The 20,146-nt window shown below is 34.8% G+C and overlaps 3 protein-coding genes across 5 annotated transcripts; 2 read left to right on the forward strand and 1 right to left on the reverse strand.

Moving 5' to 3' along the window:
* Positions 1–1,921: 1,921 nt before the first annotated feature.
* On the forward strand, positions 1,922–5,804 carry LOC18605702 (beta-glucosidase 12-like). Of its 3 annotated transcripts, none has more exons than XM_018117799.2 (13): positions 1,945–2,209; positions 2,289–2,358; positions 3,367–3,425; positions 3,506–3,602; positions 3,682–3,759; positions 3,853–3,940; positions 4,022–4,229; positions 4,320–4,435; positions 4,527–4,738; positions 4,848–4,879; positions 4,991–5,093; positions 5,173–5,281; positions 5,432–5,804. In XM_018117799.2, the coding sequence occupies exons 1-13, from the start codon at positions 2,024–2,026 to the stop codon at positions 5,598–5,600; spliced, it is 1,527 nt and encodes a 508-aa protein (XP_017973288.2). In that variant the 5' UTR covers positions 1,945–2,023; the 3' UTR covers positions 5,601–5,804. The 3 variants fall into 3 exon arrangements, with proteins under 3 accessions (XP_088660563.1, XP_017973288.2, XP_017973289.2); XM_018117800.2 differs by having other exon boundaries at positions 1,951–2,209; positions 3,527–3,602; XM_088804437.1 differs by lacking the exons at positions 5,173–5,281; positions 5,432–5,804 and having other exon boundaries at positions 1,922–2,209; positions 4,991–5,098.
* Positions 5,805–5,993: 189 nt separating this feature from the next.
* On the reverse strand, positions 5,994–8,192 carry LOC18605703 (myosin heavy chain-like protein). Its single transcript, XM_007038874.3, has 4 exons — positions 7,799–8,192; positions 7,279–7,597; positions 6,445–6,503; positions 5,994–6,363 (listed from the first exon to the last, which is right to left on the reverse strand). Exons 1-4 carry the CDS (start codon positions 8,055–8,057, stop codon positions 6,332–6,334), a joined length of 669 nt encoding a protein of 222 aa, XP_007038936.3. The 5' UTR covers positions 8,058–8,192; the 3' UTR covers positions 5,994–6,331.
* Positions 8,193–10,060: 1,868 nt separating this feature from the next.
* UBC10 (ubiquitin-conjugating enzyme 10) lies at positions 10,061–13,454 on the forward strand. Its single transcript, XM_007038878.3, has 5 exons — positions 10,061–10,200; positions 10,310–10,387; positions 11,866–11,993; positions 12,622–12,726; positions 13,113–13,454. Exons 2-5 carry the CDS (start codon positions 10,318–10,320, stop codon positions 13,254–13,256), a joined length of 447 nt encoding a protein of 148 aa, XP_007038940.1. The 5' UTR covers positions 10,061–10,200; positions 10,310–10,317; the 3' UTR covers positions 13,257–13,454.
* The last annotated feature ends 6,692 nt before the right edge of the window (positions 13,455–20,146 follow it).

Genomic DNA, 20,146 nt, shown 5'->3' on the forward strand with positions numbered 1-20,146 from the left:
TCTTTGTAAGTCTCCCATGCATAAATAATTCTCTCATTGTCTTGGTTAAAAGAGGTAACATGTTGCCGAATGGCACTCATATCTTCCAATGCACTTGAGCTTTATTGACCTCTTCGGAATCTTGGCCATGAATAACACCTCCTCATTCAGCTCATGTTCCTCGATTATTACAGCTTTTTCTTCTCCTTGATTGGCTCTGTTCTTACAAACTTTCTCCACGTGACCAAGTTGGTTACAAGACTTGCAGGTAACATTTGGTCTGTACTAGCAAAACCACTCATTATGGTTGCATTTTTTACAATAAGAACAGGGAGGATACTAAGCCTTTTACTTACCTTGTTTCTTATCACCATTTTTCTTCTCACTTGCACGTGTCAGTAAAGAATTTTCTACATGATCTTCCTACCTCAAAGCTTTTCTTTACTTTCTTAAACTTGAAGAGCATTTACGAGCTCTATCATAGTCAATGTGCACATAGCCTTCAAGTCCTCTAGAAAATATATCTTGGCTTCAAATTTCTTTGGCAAGCTTATGGGGAATTTATTGATTATTCTTCTCTCTGGTAAATATTTCTCAAGTAATCTCAACTGATTGACCACTTTCAAAACTTCTTCGTGTAGTCTTTTACACTTTCCTTATCTTTCATCTTTAGTACTTTGAACTCTCGAAGCAAATTTAGCACTTGTATTGGATGGGTCTTATCACTATCATGAAACTCAACCTTTAACTTGTGTCATGTTTCTTTGGCAGACTCACAATTCATTATATGAGTAAAAATAGAGTTGGAAATAGCAGAATGATTACAAGATAAAGTTTTATAATTTTTCGTAATTTTTTTTCGATTGTTGAGTTTGATTGCCTCATTTCAGGAGGATTTCTACCAACTTTAACTATTTCTCAGAGATTAAATGCACAAAGATACGCCATCATTTTTACTATTCATATTGGGTAGTTTTCGCTTATAAAAACGAGTGAAGCAGTGAGCCATTGAAATTTGTAAAAATCATTTTCTACAGTAAAGGATGAGGAAGAAAAACTAACAGGGATTTTTAAAGTTACAATTTTACATCAACACATCTCTAATACCATATTAAAATTTTGAGAGATTTAGATTTTTGAGTGTTAAAACAAAGGAGGAAGATAATCACATAGTTTCATTAATAAAGATAATAGCTTTTATAGTCTTATAAAAAATATTAAAAAAATAAATAGATAAAATTAAAAGAAAACAGATAGCATTACTAGAGATTGTCACACCATTAAATTTGTGAATTATCCCTTACATTTTCTTTAACTACCAAAACATAGTAAACATGAAAAACTAAATATCACCAAATAAAAGAAACTAAATAACAATCAAATAAAGAACATATAATTAACACACATCACTACTTCTTCAAATTAAAAATTAATTTTTTATATTAAGCAGTATTACAAGCAGAGCCTTACTCTAACATGGTTCTACTCTACCTAAACAATGGCTTCAGCTCACTATCCCATTAGATTCAACTGATATTGGTTCTAAGATGAGCAACGGCGTAGGGACATGAACAGGAAAATTTGTCAGCAATCTCATCAGTCAACAGGAAACACCAACGATGGTGTGGTTTTGCCACGTATGATGACTTCCCATCTCCTACGCACAACCAAGTTCTTGGTGCAGCATCATCTGCCGACCTTCAGAAACTTGGACGCATTCGAGCTTGCCCAAGGCAATAGTTATTTTAATATATGGTACCATATGAATTGGTCAAAGACGAGGTAAGCACTGAAAAAACACAAAAGTGTGAGTTTAGATTAAAATCAAATTTTCCAAACAATGAAGAATTTAAATATCTTTAATAGTGGAATTCTACGTCATTTTGCACTTGTGGTTTATGTACCATCTTAGGAATAGAGTTTAGGAAATGGAATCCTTTCGACCATATGTTGGCTAAGTAAAAGATGTTAATGCAAAGACTATTTCTCAATGTCAAGTACCATATAAGGGATAAAGGGGATCTAAAAGAGAGAGATTGGGCGCATGGCGACGCCGGGGCGTTGTATACTCCTGTATCACATGGCAAATCAGGGTCCTTTTTTCTTCATCTGCCTGCTAGCCCTGGGTGCCACCACCAACGGGGCAAATCCAAACCATTATTCCAAGCCATTTAACCGGAGCAGTTTTCCAGCAGGTTTCACTTTTGGTGCTGGCTCAGCTGCTTACCAGGTACTGTAACAAATATGCCATCAGCCAATCGCATATACAAGATGTGCGTTATATGTTTTTCCTTTAATTACTTGCACAGATTGAAGGAGCAGCTCTTGAAGATGGAAAAGGGCCAAGTGTATGGGACACTTTCGCTAGAAAATATCCAGGTCTCTCGATCCCTTTCTAGTTGTAATTGCTTCTTTAATTTTCCCCTACTAAACTATATGTTTTCCTTTCAATTTTATTATTATTTAATTGGTTCTTATATTGAATTATTATTAGCTTCTCCATTTCTTTTTGCTTGATCTAATTTTCATTTTCTTAAAACATACGAATATTTTCTTTCCTTTAATCTTTTCTCCTCATTGAACAGGAGAAGCCGAGTCTTGTTTAGGCCGTCTCCTTTGCTTAGAAACAATGGCATCTACTTGATGAATATAATTATTAAAAATAAATAAATATATATGTCTATTTTGTTATACTAATATTATTCAATTTAAGCCGGTTAAGCAACAGTGAAAGTAGAGGTAACTGTAAGCGCGGTGAATTTTGAATTGTCATATCACTTTTGAAATTGAACCAATAGTGTCTGATCTACTTGTTACACAGGATCAGCTTTCTAATTCAAAGCTTCTTATAAATTATGAAAATGTGCATCCAACGTTGATTCGGGCCGCTGCCACCTGTTTCATTTTGACACCACCATAGGTCGCCGTTTTAACCTTTGACTAGCAAAACTGCCAAAACAATAAAAACAAGGAAATAAAACTACCAAAAAAAAAAAAAAGACGCCTTGATAACTTCCTCTTCAACCTGAAATGTTTCCGTACTTTTTTTTCCCACTTTCTTCACTATTTCTTGAATTGTCTTCAAACAAACGTATCAAACTCTTAAAGGGGAAAGATAATGTTTGTGGTTTGTATAACTTATATCTAATGAATTTTCATATATAAAGAAGAAAAATTAATTGATAACGTACAATATATTTTACATTTATACAAATGACCATATATATATTACATTACTATTATATGACAAGGTATCGAAAAGAATCAATCTTTAAACTGTTTTTAATCGACGATTAATTATCCATCATAATTAGAATGTTTTTTTTTTCTCTAAGAAATCCTCTAAATAATATAATTATTGACAAATCCAATGATGGCATATGACAGAAAGAATTGCTGATCGAAGTACAGGAGATGTAGCTGTTGATTTTTATCATCGTTACAAGGTTTGTGCTATATAACTGCTGATTAATTATATCCGTGAACCTTAAATATATATATATATATATATTCTAATCAGTAAAAGATTGTCCAAGAAATGCTACAGGACGACATAAAGCTGATGAAGAAAGTTGGTTTGGATTCGTTCAGATTCTCCATTTCATGGTCTAGGATTTTACCCAGTAAGATCATCTCTGAAATCAGCTCAACTGTTAGCAAAATGCATAACATGGTATTGAAATTTATGCTCTATATTTTCAGAGGGGAAACTTTGTGGAGGAGTAAACCCACTAGGGGTCCAATTTTATAACAACCTCATCGATGACCTTCTTGCCAATGGTCAAATTCCAATCTCTGATCTTTCATGCTACTACCTTAAATTTTGCTTTGAAATCCGACTGTCTCTGCTCTAACTTTCTCTATTATGAACAGGTTTAAAGCCGTTTGTGACTTTACTCCATTTTGATCATCCACAAGCTCTTGAGGATGACTATGGAGGGTTCTTAAGTCCCAAGATTGTGTAAGTTAGTTTTACTTACCCCGAAAGACTATGTTGTCTTACTCAAAGTAATCGAGGCAAACAATTAAATAATTGGAACAGGGATGATTATGTTGATTATGCGGATTTTTGCTTTAAGACATTTGGTGACCGGGTCAAGCACTGGGTGACCATGAACGAACCAAATGGGTGGAGCCTGGGCGGTGCCAATGGCTCTGCTGCCTCTTCTCCGACCGAGTCCTATATCTTGGCCCGTCACTTGCTTCTTTCCCATGCAGCTGCTGTCAAACTCTACAGGAAGAAGTACCAGGTTTGTATAGATTCCAAAGAATAATAAAGAAGATTGTTAGGCAGCAGTCATCCCAAAAAGAATCCTTATGCTGATAGAGCTAACGTGCAGGCATCTCAAAAGGGAAAAATTGGAATTACCATAATAACTAATTGGTTCATACCAAAATCCGATGCAACTGCTGACCGCAAGGCAGCTTCCAGAGCTCTAGATTTCCTTTTCGGATGGTGAGTGGAGAATACTTTTACCCGCATTACTGTAAGTTTCCCTTGTGTTGCATGCTTTGAACATTTCAATTTTGGCAAAAATTTTGTGTAGGTTTGTGGATCCACTAATATTTGGTGAGTATCCAAAGAGCATGCGATCATTGGTAGGGAGAAGACTGCCCAAATTCACCGAAGCAGAGTCCAAAATGTTAAAAGGGTCCATCGATTTTCTTGGTGTAAATTACTACACCGCAAATTATGCTGAAAATGCTCCTCCATCCAACACTGCCATCGCTGCCAATGATAGCAGAGTCAATCTCACAAGTAGGCTAAAGACTTTAATCCAGCTTATTAACTCCTCCTTTTTTTTCAAAAAAAAAAAAAAAAAGGCAGAAAACTTGCAGTAATATTAACAGACATTTGGTTGTTGCAGCTGAAAAGGATGGAGTTCCAATTGGCACACCGGTAATTGTTTATATTCTCTCTTTTGCCTAGTTATTCATTATCTACGTTTCTACTATTTTATCAGTGTTATCAAGCAAACTACTGGAATGGTTGGTGTCAATAATTATGCAGACTGCTGTGAGCTGGCTTTTCATTTATCCGAAGGGCTTGCGAGGGCTTATGCTTTACATAAAGGAGAAATATAACAATCCACCCATTTACATTACAGAGAACGGTTAGGCTCGAGTTCTCAATCTTAATTAATGTTGTTAATTTATCCTTGGATTTGAAACCAAAAACCTGGATTTTTGCAGGGGTGGCTGAAGCAAATAATGCTTCATTGACAGTAAAAGAAGCGCTCAAGGATAGCACCAGGATAAGATACCTTGATGGCCACCTAAAATCCCTTTTAAAAGCAATCAGGTTAGTGCTCAGAAATCAAGTTAGTTTTATATAATTCGTTAGTCTAAGCAGCAACCAAGAAAAAAACAAAAGGGCCAAAATTTCATATACTTCATTTTATTTTTATGCAAAAACAAAATTAACTAGTTGAGTGAATTGGGATTTTGGCAGGGAGGGTGTTAACATCAAGGGTTACTACGTGTGGGCGTTTTTGGATGACTTCGAATGGACTTCTGGATACACCCTTAGGTTTGGGTTCACATACATTGATTTCAAGAATAACTTGAGAAGATACCTTAAATATTCAGCTTATTGGTTCAAGATGTTCCTCCTTCATTAACTCTGCGACCTGTTGGAATATATTACTATCCTCAATGCAGTTTGTTGCTGTGTGCGGACTTGTTTTTTGCTTGAGTTATTATTATTTCAACTTCCTTGTTTTTTGTCATCATTTTGACCTCCTTTCCTCTTTGATTCTTTATTAAGACCAGACATTGACTCTGCTAAATTATAGAGAAAATCTTTGAAATTACTATTTCCTGCAGCCCACTCAGACTTGGTTCAAATGGTAGGATGATGTAAGATGGATATTCTAGGTTCAAACTTTTGGTGATTTCCTCTTGAGCAAAAACCGGGAAAAAGAACAAAATCAGTGGCAAATTTTTTTTTTTCATTATTGGTACCTGCATTGGCAGCACATCATGCTATTTGTCAACTGTCCCAAATAAATTCCTTTGCCATCACAACACAAAATTTGAAGTGTAAAATAATAATAAAGTTTGCACAATGGAGGCATCTTCTATGTGACAATTTCTACCAAGTGCGGGAGGTATCACCTCCCACAAAAAAAAAAAAAAGCTATAAATTTTATACAAATCCATTTTTTCAAATAAGAATGACAAACAATATATTTAGTGTGTACAAGAAAAAAATAAGCTACATAAGTTTGGGGGTGGCCCACAAGCTGAGCAGAATCTCACACACAGACCAATGAATCTTTCCTTTATACATGTTGAAGAGTGCAACTTACCACAAGGGTCTCACTCAAGGAAAATACATGCTGCAACTAACTCACTTCCTCACAATTCTTGTTCTAACACCCCCTGAAATTTGCATAAATATTCATGTTTCAGTGACACATAAAACCAGTAGAAAACAACTGTAAAGTGCATTTCGTCACATACCTTCAACTTCCTCGAATTGAACTTCCTTAACAAGGTCAGCAGAAGCATTATATTCAAACCTAACAAAAGAAAATGGAATAGACAAAGAAGATTAATAGATACGAAGATTATATAAACAGAAACCAACAGCCTTGTAAGTGTTCACAAAAGCCAGGGAAAAGTTATAATCGAATGCAAGATTGAAAGACACAAATGTAAGAAAAGAAAATATCCTTCATAGCAACTAAATTAACATTATGCTGGAAATTATCCTCCAATGAGAAGCTTGATGTTGCTGAGAGTAAGGTTACACTATCCTACAAATGCCATCTAGAGCAAAAACATAGCAGATATCTAATAATTTCTATGAAGACTCTCAGACCAAACTTATATAATGGAGGCAAAACCTCCCTCTTTTAGTTACTAAAGCAGGCTTTTCCATATGCCTCTTGCTTCTGATGCAGATATGATATGTAATTTCCTCTTCAACAAGAAAGCTGATTCTTGTCATGTATGATCCCATTGGTGATCAGTGTCAGGTATTTTCAACAGAATTCAGTGACACGAAACCTTTTGTAGATACAAAAGCACACATCAAGAAATGAATGAAATGGCCAATAAAAGACCCCAACGTCGCCAGCCCCAAACAGCCACTTACAGTAGAATGTGAAGGTGTTTGCATAATGTTAGTAACTTTAACTGCATTAGTTACAACTGTTAGTAAAATCTAATGAAAAAAAGCCCACATACTGGTTAACAACAAACTTTAACAATTGAATCAAACCCAGGAAACAGAAAAAAACACATGATAAAACTACGAAACATATAAGTGGAAGTTAAATAAATAGCATTTACCTATTGGAGAAAACCACCTCAAGTTCATATTCAGAAGCACTCTTGGTAGCCTCAACCAAGACAGTTACAATTTCAGTTTTGCGAGTACTCGCCATAAGTAAATCATACTCCGTTGGAATGATAATGGCGAAGAAATTATCACTTAATTCACTCAAACACATCTTGTCTACGGCTGCTAAAGCAATCCGGCGTTTAAGTGCATCGGTGTCAGGGTCAACAATGTAAATTGCAAAATCAGTAATCATAAGAATTCGCCGTTTCATCTTCCCTAATGAAGTGAACTTCAAAACTTTATCAGCAAATAAAACTTGCTTGTCACCTGCAGGTTTCATTAGAATAATCCCTCTTAATAAAATCTCAATTATCATTCCAAATATTAAAAAAAGACAAGAATTTTACCGCAATTATAAGTTCTTATAAACAATAGATACTACCACAAAGAAAGGCCATTTTTTTATTTAATTGCTGCGATAAAATTAAAAATAATAATAATATTTTACAAAAGGTGGGAGAGGGTAACCTTGTTTTTGCAAGATCTTCATTAAGAAGGGGCGGGAAGGGACATCCAAGTAGTCTCCTTTGTATTCTCTACGGAGGGAGGCTTTTCGTCTGGCTTTGAATCCCATGAACGGCTCCTGATCTTCCGTCACATTGCTATCCGACGGTCTCAATCGAATCCCGTTTTCTTCTTGTTGTTCTTCGTCTTGTACATCGTCGTCGTACTTGGGAGTCTCCGATTCGTCGATTTGGACTCGCCGTTGTGCCTTGTAACGGTTCATTGTCGATCGGAGACGAGTCGGAATCGGCGGGCGCTGTTTGGCTTATGGGAAATTGAGAGAGGGAGAGCGAGAGAGAGAGAGAAGAGAGAGGCGGAGGAGGCCAGATTAGTTCAGGTGTGCTTGTTACGAAATCTGCATCATGTGCCCATGGGCCCCACCTATGATCTGGATCCTGGCTGGGAGACTGATCAAAATCTGCTGCAATACTGCATTGAATCTGAGGCGTCAGATCAGCTGGTGCCTGATTATTAATTTAATACTAAAGAATTAAATTATTTCAATTTTAATAATCTCCAATGGTCCAATATCTCCAATTTCTTTTAAAAAATGGTCAAATGTGCTCTTTTTCTTTTTGTCGAATTCGAAGTCCAATATTCTTCGATCTTAAGTTTAGGTTATCTTGTTGTAAAAAAGGCTTTCGGTCACTCTTCTTTTATGAAAACACAACTATTGGATGCAGGGCGGAGCTAATCAAATTTAATTGGAAGGGTTAAACATAATTAAAAGAGTTAAAAATTTTAAAAAATTAATATGTTAAATTTAATTAATAATAAAAATATAAAATTATAATTTGTAAAATATAAATAGTTAAAAATGATATATAAGATTAATAATTTGTTCTTATATAATCAGAATTATTTAAATATTATATATTCAAAAAAAATTTATTTAAATAAATATAAAATGTAAAACATATAAAAAATATATAATCAAGTTAATATTCTCTTAAATAATTAGGAGTAATAAAACAATAATACGTTGATGAAATTTTAAGTAATAATGTAATATTACAGTTTATATTTGAAAATTATATAATAATTTATTAATTTTTAAATATTAAATTTATAAAAAATAAAATTTGTGTAATATAAAAAAAGAATATGGCAAGTAGAAGATAGATACACATATTACATAATAAAAAAGAAAGAAAAAAATATGGTTAATGGTTTGTAGAAATTTGGAAAAGAATATTTATAAAAACTTATAACATATGAATAAATAAAAAATAAATAAATAAATATAAATAAAAATAATAATATAAATTAAAAAAAGTTAAAGTTAGTGATATAAGTGAAATCATTTTATTTTTTTATTTATATTAATTATTAAATAAAATATTATTTTAAAGGAGCTAGTAACAGAATATATAAAAAAATTAAAAAATTTTATATGTTATGAAAAAAATTTTAAAAATTTTGGGGGGGCCATGCATAAAGAGGATCCGCCCCTGATTGGATGGTATGGTATCTCAATTATTTTTATTAATGCAATTACATTACTTCATTTTCTTGAAATAAACTAATCAATAATTACTTAAAAATATATTTTATGCCACATAAAAAGAGAAAAGAAAAAACAGTTAGAGAACCTAACTTATTGATTGCATGAGTTAATATGTAGTGATAGTAAATGGTAACAATTTTACCAATCACAATAAGCACACCGATGCGGAAAATGTGATGGCAACAGTTGGGTTCATTCAGGACTCATCAAGGGCTAGGGCTTTCTTAACACATAATTCACGGGTTTTGACCCTAACCGCGGACGGCCAGACCAAGTCTGACTCATTGACAAACGCGTTGGAGACTTGGGGACTTTGGACCTGACCGCGCCCCCCCCCCCCCCCTTCCAGCTGATCAAAAACTCGAAAGTGACATCCACCACGATCCACCAGTGTTTAAAACGACGTCGGCTGGTCGAATGTCCGATTTAGATTTTCCTCGAACGACTAAGGACTACGCGTTAGTCCTAGATTCCCGTCCACTAAAATAATTTTTTTTTGCTTAAAAAAATATAACCCAAATAACCAGAATAATAAAACAGCCTTATTAATAAATTTCCAGGCGGCCACTTTCGGCGATAATCTGGTGATTTTCGTACAGAGAACGCTAAAGCATGGGACCCACCAGAGAATAACATTAACCCAATCAGAAACTCACCACACAGGCCGGTCCATCCGTTTATAAAGACCGCCACCGCAGCCTATCATAAATTCTCTTCTCATTTCTTTCTTCTTCATTTCTTCGATCTAATCTTTCCTCTCCTACCCACCCAAAGTTCCATCAGGCATTCGACCCCGCCCCTCCCCAGAAAAAAAAAAAAAAAAAGACAAAGAAAAGGAGGATCTAAAACATCTTTTCAGGTTTGATCTCTTCGATTTCTCCCTTTTATTTTGTTTGTTTATCTTGTTTTATTTTTTGTATTTTTATTTGTGTTGTTTTTATTTTGATCTACGGTTTAATGGATCGTAGGTTTCGCGATGGCATCGAAGCGGATCTTGAAGGAATTGAAGGATTTACAAAAGGATCCTCCTACTTCTTGCAGCGCTGGTATACATTTTATTAAAAACTCCTCCTTTCCGCTGTTACTTTTATTTTGTCTTTCGACATATTGATTGTTTTTGTTTTAATCTTCATGTAAAATATGTTTTTGGATTCAAATCCGAGGATTGAAAACGATCTGCTTGATGTAGTAATTATCGGTGATTTTTAATAATGCTAAATTAATAGTAATATTTATTTGTGATTATTTAGAAATTATTATATTTTGGTGTTTGCTGCCGACATATGGAAAGGACAGCTTAGTTAACGTTTTTATCTCATAATCGAGTCTGTGTAGCATATTGTTTTGAATGCAGTTGGAAAATTGTGTTCTTTTTAAAAGACTGATGTAGTTGTAGCTTCCAAGGAGGAGGTCAATTTGAAAAATTTTAAGAACATACGTAAAAACATGTTAGCATTTCTGTATGTTCAAATGCATCTTTTTAATCCATAAATGTGTGTTGAACTGGAAGTGGTCCTCTTTCTATTGGTTGGTCTTAGATTTATGACATGTTTGGACTATAGGTTGTGTTTTACTCTTGTACATATATGTATGTCCTATTATGTTTTCTCTTGATGTTGACAAGGGTATTTGACACATTTTGGAAGCTCATATATAGAGCAAAACATAGTGCTATGCTTCAACGCTTATATTCTTCAGATGTAGAAAGCATAATTTTCCCAAGTAAAATATTTGAGTATTTTTTAAATTCTTATTAAGAAATAAAATTGCAGACATTGGTGATAACAATAGCATTTCATATTGCAATGGCATTATTGATTGAAGTCTTCTGCTTGGCTTCTGAATTAAAGGTGGAAAGTCTGCCTCTCTAAAGATAGAATAGTGGAATGGAAGGAAAGGGTTCATTTTCCCATGATTAATGTTTTCCTTTCCCCTCTTGGGCTTATAGTAAGAAGAAAGAAAATGAGAACTTTAATATACATTATTATGCCATCTGATCTTCAGAACGTTTCTGTATCTGATGTATGTCCAAGACAGGTATGACAGGGTAAAGTGAAGAGGTAGACTATTGTAGTTGTAACTAGGAAGGACCCCTTTTTATTATGTAGTTCATGACCATAGTTGATTGCAAGTCTGTTAAATTCTGGGGTGTACATCAAATTGGTGAACCTTAGTGGCTAAGAGGGTCTGTTGCCTGATTGTTTGGGCCTACACTTCCTAGGGATTCTTAAGCTTTTTGTTGACTGATTGTTTTTTTATATGTGGCTGAATAGCATAAAAGCAATTTCCTCATTCTTTGAATTTTTAGTTTCTGGGTAAGCAATGTGATCACATCACCATTTTTCCTGTTTACATTTTGCATAATGAATTTTTACATCTGCGTGATATTGATATTTCATAAGATAAAGTCTTACATGTTTTTTATATTGTTAGTCCTCATGTCTTTTGGCAATTGTTTGTATGTACGAGTGCTCAAGGATTAATTTTGAACTTTATTGCTTATGTTTATCTGACAATGTTGCAGGTCCTGTTGCCGAAGACATGTTTCATTGGCAGGCAACAATCATGGGTCCACCAGACAGTCCTTATGCTGGGGGTGTTTTCCTAGTGACCATTCATTTTCCTCCAGATTATCCTTTTAAGCCTCCCAAGGTACTTTTTATGTAATTGGTGTTTCTTGTAATATTGGCAGGTTGTTTAGTCTGACAATCTGGAAGTGTATAGAAAATTCCTCTGTCATTTCAGTGCTTTATGACTTTGATCATTCACTCTTATTCTGGGTTGGGCAGCTACCTCTCTCGTCACTTGGCATAGTTACCCTATTTGAAATGCCCTCCCACCCTCTCTATCTATCTCCCCTTTTTATGAATTGAGGATTTTGCTTTAAGTAGAAACATGATTCCTTTTTGGATGACTTGTTTCTTTGCGTATGGAGGTAGTTGAAAATATGTGCCCTTGAAGAGTGATAGATGCTTTAAGGAAGCACAATTGAAGCCTTCACTGTCATGTTGCTGGAAATGTTTCTTGCTTGCTGGTCTACCTAATGGCTTAGAAGCTTAAAATGAAATTTAATTTACATGAAAACTGGCAGTGCTATTAATAGGCCATAGATATTTTGAAAAGCTTGAAATGATATGAAATGTATGTAAAGGAAACTTACTTTGTGTTGGGTTACTCCATGTTTGGTGGAAAATTTTTTTATTTGTCTAACCAATCGTATTTTAAGAAGCCTTATCACTTCCTTCTGTCTCTCTGATGTTTTCCATATGATATTTTGCAGGTGGCATTTAGAACAAAGGTATTCCACCCCAATATTAACAGCAATGGGAGCATTTGCCTAGACATCTTGAAGGAGCAGTGGAGTCCTGCACTAACGATTTCCAAGGTGAGATTGTCCTCTTAACTATCTGATCATTCCTGTTTGAAACAACTCTCATAGATTTGTATCATCAGAGGTTGTAACAATGGATCGAACCTGAAAGAGCGACCCATCATGGCCAAAATATTAATGCAAATTGACTAGAAAGTTGACAACCTGAACACAAACCTGATCTACCTGAAATTGAATCCCCAAATCCAAACCTGAAGACCACCTCTAGCGGCAAAAGTGGTAGAATCTAACCTGATACCCCATATGAAACTCACACTCTGAGCTTGTTTCTTGTAAAAATATTGACTATTTTTTATAATTTCTGCCATAAAATCTTACACTCTTAGCTGTATTTTTAATTGGTTAAAACTGTTTTTTGAATGATTTTGTTCTTTTTTTAGGTATTGCTATCAATCTGTTCTTTGCTGACGGACCCAAATCCTGATGATCCATTGGTGCCGGAGATTGCTCATATGTACAAGACAGACAGGAACAAGTACGAGACAACTGCAAGGAGCTGGACCCAGAAGTATGCCATGGGCTAAACGAGCTTTGGTGTGTGTGAGAGGGGAGGCCCTTGGTTCTTTTATATTTTGGCATTTCAGTTCTATGTATGAATGTTTGTTCCTAAAATGGACCAAGGAGGTCCTCATCATGCCCTTAGTTAAGGAAGAAACGCAAATGTTGCTTTCTGTTGTTGTATGGATAATGTAACTTTGGAACAGAGAAACTTTGTGTCCTCATTCTGAATGTTCGCTATTCTCCCTCAAACGCCTCGTTTTTTATTCTCTCAGAATGGTAAATTATAAATAAAGATTAGTTACCAACCTTGCCCAAAAACGCGTACATATATTTGTGTCTGTTGAAAAGTGGAGAATGTGTTGGCCCAATGTGCTGGATTGAAGTAGTAGGCGGCCTGGTCCATTTAGTTTTTGGGTTTGTGACACATCTTTCTCAATCTTTGAGCCCATTTCCGTCGTCTGCTAAAGAAGTGCTAATGTTAAGCCCTTAAACAATTTCACAAGGATTATCTAACCCTGTTTTCTTTTCTACATCCACATGGATTATCTTTCTTCAACAGACAAATCATGCACAGTAGTTGAGATTTTCTTCTATTGTGCATATTAGTAGCATATAAGAGTGGCTTCATGGATGTGAAATTGTTTTTTTGTAAAGATTACATTATCGCTTTTACCATAAATTGAATTTCTTCTACGTCGTAATATTGTCATTGGAAAAAGTTTACCTCAACTAAGAGTCCTTATACTATTATGCTAAAATAAAGTGATAAATATTGCAAGGCGAGGAACTAATTATAACTCAATAAATTAAATCTTGTACGTAGTGAAATCTTCAATTATTAAAACCTGCATCCAAAGATCCAACCAACTCGCCAAGTTATTCCCAGTGGAAGTTAAAGTTTGAGATATTCTTTTGGTGCATATATAGCAGCCGCGGGCTCAGCAGATCTGTATTTCGAGCTGATAGCTTCACTTGAAGCTTAGTCCAGGCTGTTCTAGAGGCAACTATGCAAAATGTCTGTGGTTTCGTATGAGATTCTTGGTTGCAACTTCAAACAGTTGAAGATTGCTTAGTAGGATCGCCCATATACTGAGCATCCAATTTCTTTTTGACTTGAGAATTGTGATTGAATACTTGGCAAAAGAGTATTTCACACCGATGATCCAGCTGTATCCCAAACTCTTGCTTTCTCAATATTTTGTTGTTGTATAGGAATATGATTTGAGGGTTCTGACAATATGTTGGTTAGGACTTAGGATTCAAGTAGTACATTAGTCCATACAGTCCCAGAAGTAGGATGATCGTTTCTCCAACAACAAATAGAAAACAAAAATAAAAAAGAAATAGAAACTGTTCCAAGTTCTTATAATAATATATATATATATATCATACTTCACAAACACCGACCTAGAAAATCAGCGTGGATCCTTGCCACGCTTCCACCAAGGAGCTAAAAAATACGGTGATGAAGCACTGTTTCATGGATCAAACAAGTCAAATTTATCGGCAGCATTGATGAGGCCTGTCGATTGAAGCCCTCAAGAGTCGCTTTCCTTTCCTGTTTCTCGGGGAATCTCTCGATAAGGCATGATGCATGATGCCACTTCGGAACACCACTTTCATAAACTCTGCTGTGCTGATGTCCAGCAAAACCCAGCACTTAATTATTCAATCATACTGCAGAATATAATTGTTTTTAATTAATGTCCACTACGGGAGCATTTCTCATTACTGAAAGTTGAGCTCGTATCACTGCAACAGATTCAGTCAATTCTGCTGCAGCACCGTTTAACTAAATCAGACAAAATAAGAAAGAATGATTAATTATGTACTCCAATATATATTTATTTATCCCTACTCTGAATATTATAATATCGTGTATCTATCACAAACCCAAAAAAACACACTCAGAAAGATTGAAAGAAGCCCTGGAAAGCAGTAAGAAACCGAGGAACCATGCCTGGGAATGGCGACATTACAAAGTCTTTTAATAGAAAAAGTAAAAAAAAAAAAGCCACCAATTCATTGAACTTTATGTGTATTTACTGACTCATGGTTTAAAGTCTTAGAACATTGTGACCCATGTCGTTTGTGTCTAACGTTATTATATTCAGGAAATAACACGTGTCAAACCATCAACTAAGCGAAAATCTGAGTCGGAACGTCAGCTCAAGATTAAATAATAATACTGGTTCCGGCAATTGGGTCGTGGCGACGAGTGGAAGAGAGCATGGTCCCTGAAAATCAGGTTTCATTACATTTTTAAAAACCGAACCTAATCTCAGTTTGAATGACTCTCAAGGTTGTCTCCACTGAAGACAAGGCACAAGATTGATAATCACAAACTGGCGACTTCCCACAGTTCCACTATGAATTAGTTTTAGTTTTTTTTTTTTTGGTGAATATATATATAGGTGTCGGATTGTGAAGTTGGCAACTGGGATGGAAAGTACATGCTGAGCTGGAAGTGCCCGTGTAAGATATTTAACATAATCATAGCTTAAATCATTGTTGATATCTTGTCTATGGTCTAATGGGTTTGCAGAGAAATCCTGTTATACGAGTTTAGGTACGCTTTTTATGATTATTAAAGTATGACCTTTATGCATCGATTTTCCTTTTAACTCTGAAAGGCTCTCGTGGGAGCCATGACGTTTTCCCTCCCCCACAACATGGCCAATCAATTCACTTCTGCAACAGTCTAACTAACTTTTGCACCTTAAAACATGTATGGAGAAAAATAGCACTGAAATTGGACTTGAGGAATTTCTTTAATTCAATTAATATATGCATAAAAAATTCACTGAAAATGCCCTTGGGCTGGGGGATATTTTGTTTGATGGAAGGCCACGTACAATCTAATCGTGGCAAGTAGTGGGGAATGAAAATTATGATCAGTTTGTTTATCCATGTTTTTTGTGTCTGTACCTTGGTCAACTCAAACCGTGAAGGATTCAATTAATATTCTCCCTTTCAAATGGCTTCTTTTTTTTTTTTTTTTTGAAATTATAAAACCAATCATTTAACCAAACCCATTCATTCTCCCACCTCATACACTCAATGGTGGGGAATAAATTTAAAAGGGAACAAAGCAATGAAACATGCATGTTCTTCCACCAAAACCAAATCCCTCAATTTGAGGTGCAAATATAAGATAAGAAACTGCATCAGTTTCTCTCATTTTCAGAGCATTTCGGATCCCAAACCAACTATAGCAAATATACAAACTCCATTACCCATACAAACAAAAAAAACAACCTCTCTCTCCATAATCTCTTTTACTTAAAATAATTATTAAAAGTCACATACATATAATAAATTCTGGTTCCATTCAAGGCCACATCATCTCCACATGGGGGGGGGGGGGGGGTGTGGAAAGCACACGTGCCTCTCTTTGGTCGTCGAGAAGGCGTAAACGGCGCCGGTCACCGGTTTTTCAACAGAGCAGTGTCAGTGGGACCCAGTGGGGGGTAAGGCCGGTCGCCAGCTGTCGTCAAGTCTCGAGACAAAATGCCCATAGGGGACGCTTACTGCATCCGTAGGTTTTTCCTGAACCTTACAAGATTAATGCTTAAACAAATCAAAACTGGAGTCGTTAAAGACAAAATCACTAGTTTAGAGTAAAGTTATTTTGTTCCGTAGTCTGATTACTTATAAATTACACAATTAATACTTTTTTATGAGTAATCGGATTATTTAAAAGTTTGAACGTAGTTGATATTTCTCATAAATTTATAAGTGACGAATATTTTGTCAAACTTTGAAAAAAATCTTAAGGTCCATTATTAGTTTATTTGTCACACTGAATTTTGTAAATGTTCTGCGGTACTGGAATTTGTTTATGAAGGTAGACCATTTGTTAACTCTTTCAACACTTGAGCACATGATGCCCTCACGTCTTGGAAGAGAAAGAATATATTATTTTGGAGTTATACTGTTTTTTTTTTTTTTGACATTTTTTTTTGAGTTACTCTAGATGGAGAGAAGGGCACGTGAGCACACTCGAGCTGCATTACTGGCTGTATAAGTCACAATGTAAAAATTTGTTGGACTAAACGTATTCTTATGCATTATTTTAGATGAGTGGTTGTTTCTTCGGGTTTGAATAATCCAAGTTTTTTCATTGCCAAAAAAGGAGGAACAATCAAGGGTTTCAGTGCATAAAATTAATTAAGTTCAATATTTTTTTAGTATTGGTGGTCAGCATTCCAATATCGGCAAGATCTCTAGGAAGCTTCACTCGTATCGTCATAAATTATGGGTAGACTCATTCTTATGAGTGAATGTCAACTTAAATTAGATTAGATGCCCTTCAATCTTCATGCCAAGTGCCATCCATTTTTAATTTATTTATCTATGATATACAAATTTATAATTTGATATTTATATTTTATCATTTTTTTTATAATTGACAAAAAGAAATTCAAATCTTACTATTCTTTAAACAAGAAATTATATATTAATTATGTTTAAATGTTCATATTTTATCAATTTCATTGCCAATAATTATTTTTTTTAACAAAACTAAGGAAAAAGAAATGGCAGAAGTTTTTGGGTGAGCTTCATTCATTCAGTATCTACTAGTAGCATTTATGCATACTTTTCCTCTTCGGTAATCTCCAGGTAATCTTTATGACACGTACGTATACTTGTATTTTTTGCCTGATAGGGCAGTAGGTAGTTTATGAATAGCTTTATCCACACGAATGCGTGTGAGTATTTTTGAGATAAGGTTGAGTGCTTTATCAGCTGCTGATTAATCTTTTTCATGGAACATATTTTCATCAAAATGCCCCAAAAGTTGCACGTTAAATGTCTATACTTTTTCTTATCTTTGCTTGGTACAAGAGATTGTTGAGATATTTTGACCCATAAATCTCCTAAAAAGGAAGCCTCACGCATGTGATTCCACTTGACATGTCAAATCCACCCATTCATGATGTTTTAGACTTGGATATTACTAAATATGAAGAACTCAAAATGGAAAAATTTTAGATCTATCATTCCTCTAATATATATATATTCACTAACATATACTAATTAATATAAGACCCATGCTACAATCTGCAGCTTAATGATGATAAAATTAACATCTGATGTGTATATATAGAATAGAGGCATAGGGCAAGTATAATTAGCAATGCACGAAGTCAGGACAGAGTGAGACCAACATCTCTTGCTTCAAAATGAAGCTTGTGACTTGTTTTTCAAGGAAGATCATTGTAGTATTCAAATCTATATATATTGTACTTAGTTTATTTGATAGTAATAATAAATGTATATGTTACTGTGCTACCTATTTCCGCTTTAAATTTTGGTTCCATAAAAATCCGAGCAAAGTTGTTTGCTCTAATAAACACATACGATCTCCCAAACCGACATGGGTAATAAAGCCTTCAACGTTATGTGGGAGGTGGCTTTGAACCTCTAATTATTTTATGTTTTTGGGATTAATTATAGAAACCTGGGGATTCAAACATGGGTTCTTCCTCTCTGTTTTCCACCCCCATTTCCCACTCTAATGACTACTGTGCTAAATATAAATTCATTTTACTCTTAATCCTCTTTGTTATTTGTGAATACTATTTTGGTTTTTGCGACAATCAATTAGACATCAAGGAGATGTTACTTTGTAACATCAACAGATTAAGAAGCTTCATGATATTCTTTGCAATTTGTCGCTATCTGTATAAGCCACTTCTTGACATTGATTTTTCAATGGTTACGTACTCAAATTTGAATCCTGTCTAATCTTTTCTTCTACAGTCAAGAAGAAAGAAATTAACATTGTTAGAAGAAAATGGGTGATCTTAAACAAAGGATGTAAGAAACTTTGCTTTGCCATTTGTATATGATCATGTGGATGAAAATGGACAGGAATTAGGGAAGAGTAGGCAATTCAAAATTTTTTATTCTTGTTCAAGACAAAATCGTCAGGCTTGGTGCAATTTCTAATTAAAACAGCCATTGCAGTGCTTATATTCTAGCTTTGTTCAACGCACTGAATTTATCCGTTAAGTTGATTTTGTTCAAATCTTGTTTTCTGTCGGGGCAGGCTTAGAACAAGAAAAGGGAGGAGGGGCCGCGAATAGGAAAACATTATTAATTAAAGAAGCTAAGATGGAGAATTAATGAGCTTTGTTAATTTTGATTGCCCCAAAAAGAAATATATATATATAGTAGTATGTACTTTAGTAGGTATTTTCCTTTTCTTAGAAGTATATATATATATATATATGGTGCATGATACTCAAATTTAAGCGATAAGATATCTATCTGCTCAGCCAATCATCTAAACCAATCGAACTAGTTATAAGAGTTAGTATGAAATGGTATTCATTCATTGTCATATCGGCATATTCCAGATGAGATATGCATGTGATGTTTCAATCAATATAATGGCTAAATAATGACAATGACATTACATACATACATACATACATATATACATACATATATATATATATATATATGTATAGTTGCTTGAGGGAGAATAACTTGAGAATTTTATGACATTGTGCTAATTAAGAGACTGGTCCTTTTCATTTCAGTGTGTTCACCTTTTGAACCGAAAGACACGGTTAAAGAACAAGGTAAATACCAGTAGTTGTTATGGAGATGCATTAGCGAAACGTATAGAGAAAAGATAAGCTGAGGGTATGAGCGAAAAAAGGGAGTAGTGCTGAAAACATTAAGGAGGATGAGTAGCCGGTAACGCTGGAACCAAAGGCATCTGGGGCTTGATGCTGAATAACTTAATCATGAATAAGGGGATGATTAGAGTGTAGTGATTAAAGAATCAAACAAAGGTCTTGGACTTGATGCTCGTTGACTTACCCCCGCTTAGTCTCAGCAAAAAACCAAACAGATGTAACAAAAAAACAAGTAGATGTTTGCACTGTTGGAGAAGCCA

The sequence above is a fragment of the Theobroma cacao genome, chromosome 3 (assembly GCF_053813885.1).
Source record: "Theobroma cacao isolate CCN51 chromosome 3, ASM5381388v1, whole genome shotgun sequence".
In the NCBI taxonomy this organism is placed as follows: domain Eukaryota; kingdom Viridiplantae; phylum Streptophyta; class Magnoliopsida; order Malvales; family Malvaceae; genus Theobroma; species Theobroma cacao.